We start from the raw sequence: 12,047 nt of genomic DNA on the forward strand, positions 1-12,047 counted from the left end.
ATTTATCTCAAATTTTTTTATTTTTAATTATTAGAAAGTCGGTTAATTCGGTTAATGTGTTTATTAATTTTAAAAATAAAAAATCGATCGAATTAATCAATTTAATTAATTTAAAAGATCGATTATAACTAAAACTGAATAAACCGAATCGATTCAATCGAATTCGCTCGATTTCGATCGATTTAGTCAATTTAAATCGATTTTTGCTCACCTTTACTAATAATGATCTTTTAAAATTAAATTATTTGGATTGGTTAGAAGTAGTAAAGTGAGTATTTTTTTATTATTTGAGTTTAAAATTTATTTGAAGATTGTAAGAAAATAATTTTTAATAAATTTAATAGACTAAATGTAAATTAACTTACTTGAATCGATTTAAAAAATATATATAATGCACTTTATTCAAGAATCCTTTGTCGTTAAAAAAAAAAACAACTAAAATATTAAAAATTTGGAATTTTATTACTTTAATTAAATAAATATTATATATTTTTTACATTCAAATAAAATTTTACTTTTATTTTATATTTAAATAAATTTTTAATTTTTAATTTGCATTTAAATAATTTATAATTTTTACTTAAATAAACTTTAAACATAAAGAAATTTTTTTGTTTAAAATAAATATTTATTTAGATATAAATTAAAAATAAAAATTTATTTGAGTGTAATAAAAAGTGTAAAGATTTATTTAAGTGGTGAAGAGTTCAAGCGTTCTTTCAGTATTTTAGCCATTAAAAAAAAAAAATACTGCTTCGGGATTTACAATCAATTTATCACTTTAAAATGCTGCGTGTACGGTTTACCACTTTACCCTCTCTAAAAAGAAGAGAGCTCTTCCTCTTAGGCAAAACTGGAGGCAGAAACTTGAATCGTTAGGCTCTTTCAATGGCGGACCAAGCGGGCTCTTCGTCTTCTCACCTGGTAATCACCAAATTTATCCCTAATTAATCTCTAAGTACTTCTCTATTTGAAAATACCCGCCGACCATTTCTACTTTCGTAACTTATAACCATTCTTACTATTTAATTTTTGAGTATTTTTTTCCCGGTAGTTGCCTTCAATTTTAAAGGTTCTTGATACTTTTAGAAAATCACTCTTGAAGAAGAAGAAGAGGATGATGATTATGACTTAATATTCGGGGCTGAATCAGGATGGGTGGAAGCTAGAACGCAGTGTGATCATTTGGCTTCTTTGTCGTCTGATCTAGCTCATATTCCAACCCCTAACATTCCCTGCAACTGGTTTTCCCTTTTTCCTCTTAACTCTATATTTCTTATTCAACTTCTTTAATTTTATGTCTCTTAAAAAATCGAACTTTTTGGTCAAACTAAGGTTTTTTCCATGTTTGATTGATTATTCTGATGTACTGTTCTATTTTTTCATCAAAATGTTGAATTTAGAAATTTGGTTTTGGTCACATATATTTTCTGACTTTAATGGAGATTTTTAGGTGCCAGAACCCAAGTGAGAATTGGTTATGCTTATGCTGTAAGGATGTGCTGTGTAGTCGTTTTGTGAATAAACATATGCTTGAGCATTATAAGCAAACAACCCATTCCATAGCACTCAGCTACAGGTATGTATCCAATATCGCTTTTCCTTTTTTGCTATCTTTCATCCTTGAGAGACATGGCGTTTTGGAAAGTTTTGTGGGTAACTTTTTATTTGGTTGTGTGAAACCAGTGACCTGTCAGTTTGGTGTTTCGCTTGCGATTCTTATCTGGATGCTCTAGTGATTCAGCAACTGCGAACTGTTCATGAGACTGCTTACATACTGAAATTCGGAGAAGCCCCTCCTTATTTGATGGTTGAATCCCCTCAGATGGAAGATAAACAGGCCAAGGATATGCCATCAGGCAGTTGAATCAGATGGTTGCATTATGGGTTCAGACCACTGCTTGTCTTGTATTTATGGCTGTGGAGAAGGGCAGAAAAAGGTTGGTACTTGGTTTGAGATTTAACGAAATGGTTCCGATTTTCATTAATTCAAAGTTTAATTCAAAACTAGTTGGATTTCAGTATATGTTTGGTCAGTATACAAATCTATCTTGAACTTGTGGCGGTTTAATTTACTGCCTAAGCAAGCAATTGATGCTGTCTTCTGTTCTATGCATACTGATTATAGAGCTAGAATGGCTTATTTTCGTTCATACTGCCTTCATCAAATGTCTTCTACTTCTCTAAAAACCAATTATTTTATTTATAAACTAAAACAATAAAATCTATTAAGAAAATATATCAATAGTAAATGTAGTATCCGTTTCAAAAAGAATTAAAAAAATGAAGTTTTTGCTCAGAGCGGTGGTCAGTTCCACTTCAACTATTCTTTTTCAGGCTTCATCTCTTCAATCATCATCAACATAGCTAACATTTCCCCCCTGCATGTAAAGTAGGCGCGGACAGCTATTAGAAAACTAAAACGATTCTTCAAAGAGCAGAATAAGTTAGAAAAGTGATTAGACTTATGTTTTCATCAATCAAGATGCAAAGAGGAAAAAAAATAGTCTTAATCATTTGAGTTATAACAGACTAATCGTCATTAGTTTCGTAACTTGAAATTGCAACAAGCAATAAGTAGACTATTTAGGGTTTTGGGTTAAATCTGAGCTTGGTTAAAGAGATTTTGGATCTCCGACACCAGAGATGATGATCTCTAGCCGTAGAGTACTGTTCGAATCTGGGTTTGAGGCTGCCGGTGTTCTTAAAATTTATGGTTTGGTTGTTGAAGTACAAAAAGAGTGCTAAGACGCATGTTCTCATTTGACAAGGGGCCGTAGGTATCATTTTCAAACAATATTTAAGAAAGGCGACCTATTTGCATAAGTTGGCATGTTATTGGAACTAATACTAAGAAGTTGCAGGTTCCAAAGGATGTTATTTTCAGTCATTTAGGAATAAATTAAAAATTAAAAAAAAATAAACATAGATTAAGAAGAGACAACCTTCGAAGATTCTCGTTGCTTGTTCAGCAACTTGGTCCTTCCCTTACTCAAGCAAGACTTGGTCATTTTCTGAAACGAAAGTATTAAGAATTATCTCAGTCAACAGCTTTACTTCATTCATGAACTAAAAAGGCAAAGAAAAATCCGTCCTACCGTGGGAAGAAGCTGTGGTCTCGCTGTGCTTATTGGTTTCGATCTTAGAACCCCAGGCAAGAAAACGCGAACACTGACCTACAAGGTTGGACATAATGTATCCTTATGGTGCACAATTTGATACAGGACATAATAGAATTTCAGTTCATAAACCAATTAACCTCTTCTCTTTCTGGTATGTATGACATATCGGCTGGAGGATGCTTTTCTTTCGGGATAAGCTCAAAAAGATCATGGAAGTTTTCATTTCCCTGTTTATATAACAAATACAGTGAACAAAAGATGGAAAACTATGATATATGAAATGCAGAGTGATTAGGAAAGCAGTTTAAACTTACCATCATGTGGTTGATAAACCCAGCTTCTCCTAGAAAAAGCCTCATACAGTTTAGCTGAAAGAAAAAGAGAAGGAAATATCAATTAGCATCATAAGAATTACTGACATATCCGAAGGCGACTTAATTTAATTACCTGTATCATCTGAGACCATGTTGTTAAAGTGATTTCATGTTCACCAATCGTGACATGTTTATTTGGACGGCCCCCTTCCTGATATCAGACAATTTCAGTAATATCAGTATCCAAAATATTTCATGAACATCTGATATAGCATTTCCTTACCATTTACCTCAAAATAATTTACAACATCTGATAGAACATAGGACTGTCTTCTCAGTTTGTCGATAATTTTGTTCTTCTGTTCTTGCTTTTCTGAAATAACACTTTCATGAGTTGTGAACTTGTGCAAACAGTTGGTTTCAAATATCAGAGCTAAAGCCACACCGGCGGCTACACAGATTTCTTTATCCTTATTGTCTAGTTGGTCTGAAAAATATGAAATTGCCCTGCATCCATTAGCAAAATCACAATTTTTACTTTACAATTAAGTATATCAGAAGAACTTTGTACTTTCCAACAACTGCAGGGTTTGAAAACTATTTACAGGATGGAAGACAACAAACCATATGGGGAAAATAACCAACATAGAACAATCATAATTAAACTAAGAACAATAAAATTATACAATCTGGTTATAAGGCTTACCTTTGCCAATACTTATGACTGATTCTCCTTCCATCAAGGGTTGAGAGAAGTAAGGACCAAGCAGATATCGCAGTTGCTAGAACAGCTGGTGGATGTTTACTTGAATCAATCTGAGAAGATAATAAATTTGCACTTTTAACTTCCAATAATCATTAGTCATTAGTTTGTTTTCGAATCAAGAAAAAGTCCAAGAGAATATAATTCTATATATATATAGAAGTCGAACTTGAGATGCAGGATTTATGAAATTCCATATCAATAGCATTGCTTCTTCAATCTCTTCTGAGTTATCTGCAGTGAAAAAAGCAACCATGGCCAAACAATGTAGTATCTGCAGATAAATATTTACAAATTAGTCCATCAATCATATCCTGAATCAGAGAATTATTAATCTTAAGGCTTATCTGTTGCTACCTGTGAGTTATTAGACTTGGTTTTGAGAAGTTTGGAAAGTACAGGAATTGAATCTTTATAAACTTGACGTTCATTATCTGCGCAACGAGTTGACATTGCCATCAACCCTACAAAAATATATGGTGACATGACCAAACTATGCATATGATCTAAACTGGATGAGAAAAGTGAATAATTATTGTTGGAAATCAAACAAACCAACGGCCGTTGATGCTAGCAGTAGCACTTGAGCAGACCCTTTCTTTGTGAAATTCAAGCATTGATATAGTAACGTAACAAAACTGCAAGAAAAAAAAGATTAAAAAACCTTAATTTGATTGATGAAGTATATGTTTCTATATATATATATATATCTTTGTTTCTTCATTTAAAGGGTGATGTATTTTAAAGAAATTATGTACTTCTCCTCCACGAACTCATGTTGTGGCTTGTGATTTAAGGCCGTAACAATTGCTGCTAGTGATTCCTCTCTTACAGAAGCACTACATAACGAAATTTGGGTGGAAAAAAAATTTAGATTCGAATAGAAACATGAAGTCTAATCAAGTAGAATTAATGGTTATTACACCAAATACCTTTTCTCAAATAAAGATTCTAGATGTCGATTCAGAATACCCTTGGATACATCCTGAAAATCACCCACATCGCAACTATCATCATCATCATCAAGACAAACTTCTTTACTTGCAGCAGCACCTGCAGTTTAAAGTTTTCCATACAAATTACTTACATTGATCATATCTTAACAAAAACAATCCTTCATATATTCAGATTTTCTTTCAAGGTTATCATTAAGTTTTTGTTTTTGTTCCTTTTTATGGTGCCGGACATTATCATTGATTTTTATAGAACTTTTATTCATCGGATTGACTGAATGTGCTATACCTGATCAAGCAAATACATACAAATAAAATTTTTTCTAGGTAAAAAAAAAAACCAAAAGAACCTGACAACTTCTGTGTTGTACTTTGTAAAACTCAAACAGTCAAGCATAAGAATCTTGATAATACTTCATACAAATTGTTAAAAGACGAAAACTTTATACCTCGTCTCATCTTTGTTCAAGTGTTGGCGTCAATAAAATCTTCTGGAGGAACTAGAAAAACAGATAATGCTTTGCTGCTGCTGCTACTACAAGGTCGATGCCGAAAGCACAAGCCGTTCTTCCCCTCACGTTCTCGTAATCACCAGCAATTATGATTGGAGAATACTTATAGAAAAATTAATTATTATAATTAAATATCTTGGTTTGCATGGACTCCCTATACGCTATCTATGCGGTCAAAGTCAAATTTTAATTTAATTTGGCTTAAGGTTCTTGTAAAGCCCAATTCGTTTAAAGATGTAAAATAAACAAACACAGACAACGATAGGCACGCATAAGAAGTTTACCTCATATTTGAAATATAAGATTATAACTAATTTTTAAACCCGTGCCATGCAGAGGATTTTTTAATTATTTTTAATAATTAAAAAAATTATATTAACCTTAAATTTTTATATTACTTTAATAAATAAATATATAAACATTTATTGATTTATTAGATATAATCATATATTCATAAATATTAAGGTATAACTAATTAAGAGTTTATATATATATTGTAATATTTTTTCAAAGTCAAAATTTTTGTAAAATTTCAAAGAGTTATAAAAGTTTTTTCTTTTTCATAAAAATTATTTTTTCAATTCATTTACTAAACAATGAAAATTTTGGTAAGCGTTTCTTTTTATTCGATCATAAAAGCAAAGTTTAGTTTTAAATAATCAAGGTTTTTATTATTGGTTTATAGTTTTTTTTTAGTGTTAAAAATGTTGTTATCCACACTTTTAGATTTCTCACGTGATTTTGGTACAATTTTTTTAGGGTTTATATTCTTTCTGTGTTTTATTTTAGTCTTAATTGTAGTTGGATATTTGTAACCATTTCACTACTTTTAATAAAATTTTACTTTGACTTATTAAAAAAAAATAGTCAAGATTAATAATTGTTTATATGTTGATATGAATATATAAAAAATATATTATTTGATTAAATTGTAAAAGACATTTATATTAGCCAAATATTCTTAAATTATTAAATCTTATAAAGCTAAACCAAAAATAAAACATCAAATAATAATAATAATATATGATTGAACTACAAAATATAATTATTAATTTGCTCATAACCATTTGCTTTTTATTAGTTCTTATTTTTTTACATATACACTTTAACATACATAGTTGTTTTTTTTTTTTTGTTAGAACATAAACTAAATATACAAATTAAGAATTATAAATAATTTAGATTTCTTGTATTTATGCATGGTAAATATCCAATTTAACTAAATATATATATATATATATATAAACATATGAACCAATTTATTTTAGAATAAATCAAATTTAGATGCATATATCATATAATGCAAATAAAACCAAATAATAAGTTTGAAGAAACAAACAAATAGAGGAAAATAACAAAAAAGGAAATATAATATAAAAAAAAAAGTAATGAACTATACCTATTACCAGTTGAAACCCAACCAAATATGCTCTCATTTTCTTTTCATTATTGAAATCTAAAAACAAAAAAAATCAAACACCATCACAAACTTATTTGTAAAACTAAAAAATAAAAATAAAAGAATAATAAAAGCATAAAATGAATTTCCTTATTTATGAGTATGATGTAGTTATTATTCTTCTTAGATTTTGTCAATTTCTGTCAAAACTCATATATCATAATTGTCAAATAAAAAATAATATTGTAATTTTCAATTTCTAATTCTAATAATAACAAATAAAATAACATTGACTAAAAGGTAATGCACCACCCACTTTATGAGTTCTTTATTTTTATTTTGAGATTTTGATTTCAACAAATAAAAATTTATTAAACTCACACACACACATAGATAGATAGATATATATATATATATATGTAAATTTATGATTAAATTTAAAAGGGAAAAGATAAATTATGATTTAACATATTTAAATCCAAAATTTATGTAAAATTTATAATTTTTTATAGAGTTTGATTTCAATTTAAATAGTTACCCAAAAATATTAAATTTATATAATTTATTAAATAAAATTATTTGAAAGCATATAAAAGTTTATTAAGCTTATATATATTTGGAATTATGATTAAATTAAAAAATAAAGGTAATTTATAATTTAATAAATTTAAATTTAAAATTTATGTAAAATTTTTAATATTTTATAGATTTTGATTTTACTAAATATACAAATTGAAAACGTATATATAATTTAAATCTCTTATATTTATGTATAGTAAATATCCAATTTAATTTTATATATATATATATATATATATATACACACACACACACATATGAACCAACTTTTTTTAGAATAAATCAAATCTAAATGTATACATCATATAATGTAAATAAAACTAAATAAGAGGTTGGAAGAAACAAACAAATAAAGGAAAAAATAGAAATAGAATAGGAAAAAATTAATGAACTATACCTATTATCTAGTTGAAACCAATCTAAATGTGTGCTCATTTTTCTTTCATTATTGAAATCTAAAAAAAAATAAAAACAAAAAAAAAACAATTTAACAGCATCACAAACTTATTTTTAAAACTAAAAAAAAAATAAAAAAAGAATAAAAAAATAAAAGCATAAAAAAATATATGTATATATATGTAAAGTGATGATTAAATTTGAAAAGAAAAGATAAATTATGATTTAATATATTTAAATTCAAAATTTATGTAAAATTTTCAAGTTTTGATAAAGTTTTATTTGAATTTAAATAGTTACCCAAAAATATTTAATTTATATAATTTATTAAATAAAATTAATTGAAAGCAAATAAAAGTTTATTAAGCCTATATATGTTTGGAATTATGATTAAATTAAAACAAGATAATTTATAATTTAATATATTTGATTTTAAAATTTATGTAAAATTTTTAATATTTTATACATTTTGATTTGAATTTAAATAATTATCCAAACATATTAAATTTAAATAATTTATTAAATAAAGTTATTTGATAAATAATATAATATAAATATTATCTTACGTGTCATAAAGAAAGACTATCCACATAGGCATCCATGTTAGCACATCTTATTTGGTAACTTTGTATCCTATAATATAATATATATATTAGATATGGTAAGATAAGATGATATTATAAATAAAATAAAATTAAATAATATCATCTTATCTTATGTTTGATGTGTACAATGATTAAAATAAGATAATTTATTTATTAGTTAAAATTATTTTTTCACAAAATTTATATAATTTAAATTATTAATATAATTTTTAAAGATATAATAGGACATATAAATTTAATCTTATGAATTAAAAATAACTTCTTCCTTTTTGGAAGGATTGAATCATCCTATATTAAGAACATGATACTTCTCCTTATAATTCAACCCATTTCAATTAAATACAAATCAAACATAATATAAAATGATTATCATACTATTCAATTTATCATTTTATGCACCAAACATAATCCTAAGAAATAAGGAATTATTAAAATGAAACAAATTTGTTTTTTTATACACTAAATAGTGTAATTTTTTAATTTCACATAATTAATATTTCCATTAAGTCTCCAAAACTTGTTTGAACTGTAAATGTTATACCAAATTGAAATATTTTCATTGACATTGATATTTTTTAATTTAAAGAAAAGTTTATTACAGTTTTACATATGTAACAGTACATAATTACTACTAAAGTAGCACTAATTTGAGTTCAATATGACACAAGGCCCTTTCACTCTCTTTTCTTCCTGGGTGCCAATGCCTAACTATTTGAGTTGTATATCATGGTTAATCAAGAGTAAATCTCTTCACTCTGTAAAAGAATGTAAGAATTCATTTAGCAGTATACAATCCACTATCAAGCAAGGATTCGTAGACATTTGAGATTTGGCTGTATATTTTTCTAACTATTTGCATAATCATCAAACTTAATAGATCTCTCGCATGGAAAATTCTAACTGCATGCTGCCTTCTATTGTACCTCACAATTCAAATCCACCAAAGTATTGGTCTAAAAGAGGCTTCGGACAAGCTTCAACCAACAGGTGAAATGAATGAGATTTTATATCACATGGTTACTTAAGTTAATGTACAAATAAAGATTACAAAATTAACCGCCATTCATTGTTGAATTTCAGTATACTCCAGGGTTCAGGCAAATGACTGCTCTTTTAATATGTCTACTCAGAATCCACTATGGTTCGTTGTAGTTCCTTGTAAGTCACAGGTGCGCTGCTCGCAATCTAGCTTCCCCCACCTTGCATCCGCCCGCTCACATGGATATACCGGTTTACCAAGGCTGTTGGAAAAAACCACTGTCAACTAACTAGAATAAAGCTATAAAAAAGGTCAAACTAATACGGCTCAAAGCTTAGGGCACCTGCAATTTCAGAAGAATAGCTAGGGCACTGTTGCATAGGCAAGTATGCTAGTTGACATGCAAGCATGAGCTGCAATACATTTTTTGCGCAGCATAACAAAGAAGATAAAATTTACCTTCTGTTAACAACATTGTGCACGTGACAGAGCCACTGAGAAAACTCATCATGAGATCCAGCCTGTACAGGGTTTGCTCTGAGAAGAATGCATGAAGATATTCACATCAGTAAAGACTAATATTTCTAATATCAGAGAAAGTCTTTGCAAACTACATCTATAGGAAGAACCCCCGATATTTTTATTGAATAAAGTGAGAAAAATCCAAGATTGTAGAACATTATGAATAAACAGGACAACAGTAAAAATCACCTACACCCTTCCAATTCTTTCCTCCCAAATGAATGATGAATAACTGTTGATATAATCAAACAAACAAATTAATTAAAACATCTAAGAGCTATCAATTTTGATTTAACGAGGTCTTGACTTTGAATTTCATGATATTTCACTCACCAGTCCCAATAACTTCAGGACTTGACTATGTTTGTTTTCTTCTCCTTTTGTTTTTAGCTCTTATTGCAAATACTAGTGGTACTTCAATTTCAAAACTCGATAGGGTGAGAAGCAGAATAGCTTTCTGGTGTTGCTCAGCAGTCCTTTTGATGATACCATCTAAAAGAGATGCCAACAGAAGTACTGGTAGCTAAAATTCTTAACCTGGCAGGAAGGGAGGAGGAGAAGATAAAAAAGATACCTCAAAACTTCTTTAAAGTGATCTGCACATTCCTTGCAGGGGTACATTCGAGATAATATTGACATCTGCAAGCCAAACACCTTGTCATTAGTTGGTCTCAAACTTCCAATAGTTGATAAGGACAATAAGTTACTTCTACAATCCAGTTTTAATTTTATGCAATCCCTTTATGTCAGCAGAAGTATAAACAATCAAAGACTGATATGGTTGGCATTTAGGGTGTAATTAAGCTGAACAGAGCTTTGACACGTTTTGGACTCAACTCATTTAATTTTTAATCAAATTCACATCTAGCTTGAGCTTCATTTGAGCTTGAAAATTACAAGCTTGAACAAGGTGATTAGGATTTAATAATATAGATATTTACCAAGGGTGAGAGAATATACCAGCTCTTTTACATCCTTCTTTTGCTGCCTTGTGGGATTTTCAGGATACTGGGGAAAAAAAAGAGGTTAAATATCTGCATTCTAAACAATCAGTACAAAAAACGTAGACATAAAAACTGAAAGGAAGAAGAGGAAAAACAAAAAGAAACAAAAATTAAGGTAACTAATGAGAAGACCTGAGCAGTAAGAGTGTGAAGAAAAGTCCAAGTAGCTCTTCCAAGTTCTTCTTTAGTCACCGGTGCAGCAGACTTCTGTTAAAAAAAATTCAACCAAGCATGTTAATTTCATACAACTACAAACTGGGTCTCACAAATGAAAAACAACTTCATAAAAAGAAGCTTGCATACTAAAAATAGGCTTGATATGGAAATTTTGTCGAACAGTTAATGAGCAAGCTTCGAGCAAAGTAATTGAATAGTTTTACGAGCTTCGAGACCGATACACCAAGTTAGTAAGCATATGATATATGAATGTATGGGGAATGCAAGTACGGAGATACCTTGACGAGGGGATGGGTAGTGGTGGGAGGGGACTCAGCGTTTATATTTGATGATGAGAGAGAGATGGAAGGGGCTTTCTTGGTGGCTGATGAATGACGAGCCTGTCTGGTGAAATTGGCAAGGTGGGTTTGGACACAATTCGAGACTCTTTCAACTGTTTGGAACAAAGCTTGGAATGGGTTTGGATTTTCAGTCATTTTTACTTGACTGACAACAGACAAAGGGGAAAAAGAGGAAGTTGGATTAAGGTGCTGTTCGCGTAATTCGCTAAATAACTCTGCGGGAAAAAAACCCCAATGACATTACTTTTGGCCAACGAAACTGCTAAAAGCCTGCCATTTGGCAAGTCAAGATTGGAAAGCCGATTTTAGTACGACCAAAAGTCATGGAGTTGGTGCTTTGCCAAGTCCCTGGAGGCTGGAACCGTATCCATCAGTCATCTC

General features: G+C 29.3%; 3 protein-coding genes across 7 annotated transcripts; 1 reads left to right on the forward strand and 2 right to left on the reverse strand.

Annotated features, from left to right (window-relative positions):
• Positions 1-772: 772 nt before the first annotated feature.
• Positions 773-2,153, forward strand: LOC111298688 (histone deacetylase-like protein). The gene is made up of 4 exons (XM_022893414.2): positions 773-924; positions 1,090-1,244; positions 1,454-1,579; positions 1,687-2,153. Exons 1-4 carry the CDS (start codon positions 889-891, stop codon positions 1,865-1,867), a joined length of 498 nt encoding a protein of 165 aa, XP_022749149.2. The 5' UTR covers positions 773-888; the 3' UTR covers positions 1,868-2,153.
• A 777-nt stretch (positions 2,154-2,930) lies between these two features.
• Positions 2,931-4,658, reverse strand: LOC111298384 (uncharacterized). The gene is made up of 9 exons (XM_022893114.2): positions 4,557-4,658; positions 4,369-4,473; positions 4,143-4,252; positions 3,727-3,943; positions 3,570-3,647; positions 3,437-3,490; positions 3,260-3,349; positions 3,099-3,176; positions 2,931-3,014 (listed from the first exon to the last, which is right to left on the reverse strand). The coding sequence occupies exons 1-9, from the start codon at positions 4,656-4,658 to the stop codon at positions 2,931-2,933; spliced, it is 918 nt and encodes a 305-aa protein (XP_022748849.2).
• Positions 4,659-9,628: 4,970 nt separating this feature from the next.
• ERV1 (Erv1/Alr family protein) lies at positions 9,629-12,014 on the reverse strand. 5 transcript variants are annotated; one of them, XR_016328733.1, is made up of 8 exons: positions 11,604-12,014; positions 11,281-11,355; positions 11,105-11,152; positions 10,719-10,783; positions 10,478-10,636; positions 10,338-10,376; positions 10,082-10,159; positions 9,821-9,884 (listed from the first exon to the last, which is right to left on the reverse strand). XR_016328733.1 is itself a non-coding variant. In XM_022889561.2 (6 exons), exons 1-6 carry the CDS (start codon positions 11,799-11,801, stop codon positions 9,770-9,772), a joined length of 579 nt encoding a protein of 192 aa, XP_022745296.2. In that variant the 5' UTR covers positions 11,802-12,014; the 3' UTR covers positions 9,629-9,769. The 5 variants fall into 5 exon arrangements, 2 of the variants coding, with proteins under 2 accessions (XP_022745296.2, XP_089601581.1); XR_016328732.1 differs by having other exon boundaries at positions 9,825-9,884; positions 10,334-10,376; XR_016328734.1 differs by lacking the exon at positions 10,338-10,376 and having other exon boundaries at positions 9,823-9,884.
• Between the last annotated feature and the right edge of the window lie 33 nt (positions 12,015-12,047).

Source organism: Durio zibethinus, chromosome 16 (genome assembly GCF_047325235.1).
Source record: "Durio zibethinus cultivar Kanyao isolate XHJ-2024 chromosome 16, ASM4732523v1, whole genome shotgun sequence".
Classification (NCBI taxonomy): domain Eukaryota; kingdom Viridiplantae; phylum Streptophyta; class Magnoliopsida; order Malvales; family Malvaceae; genus Durio; species Durio zibethinus.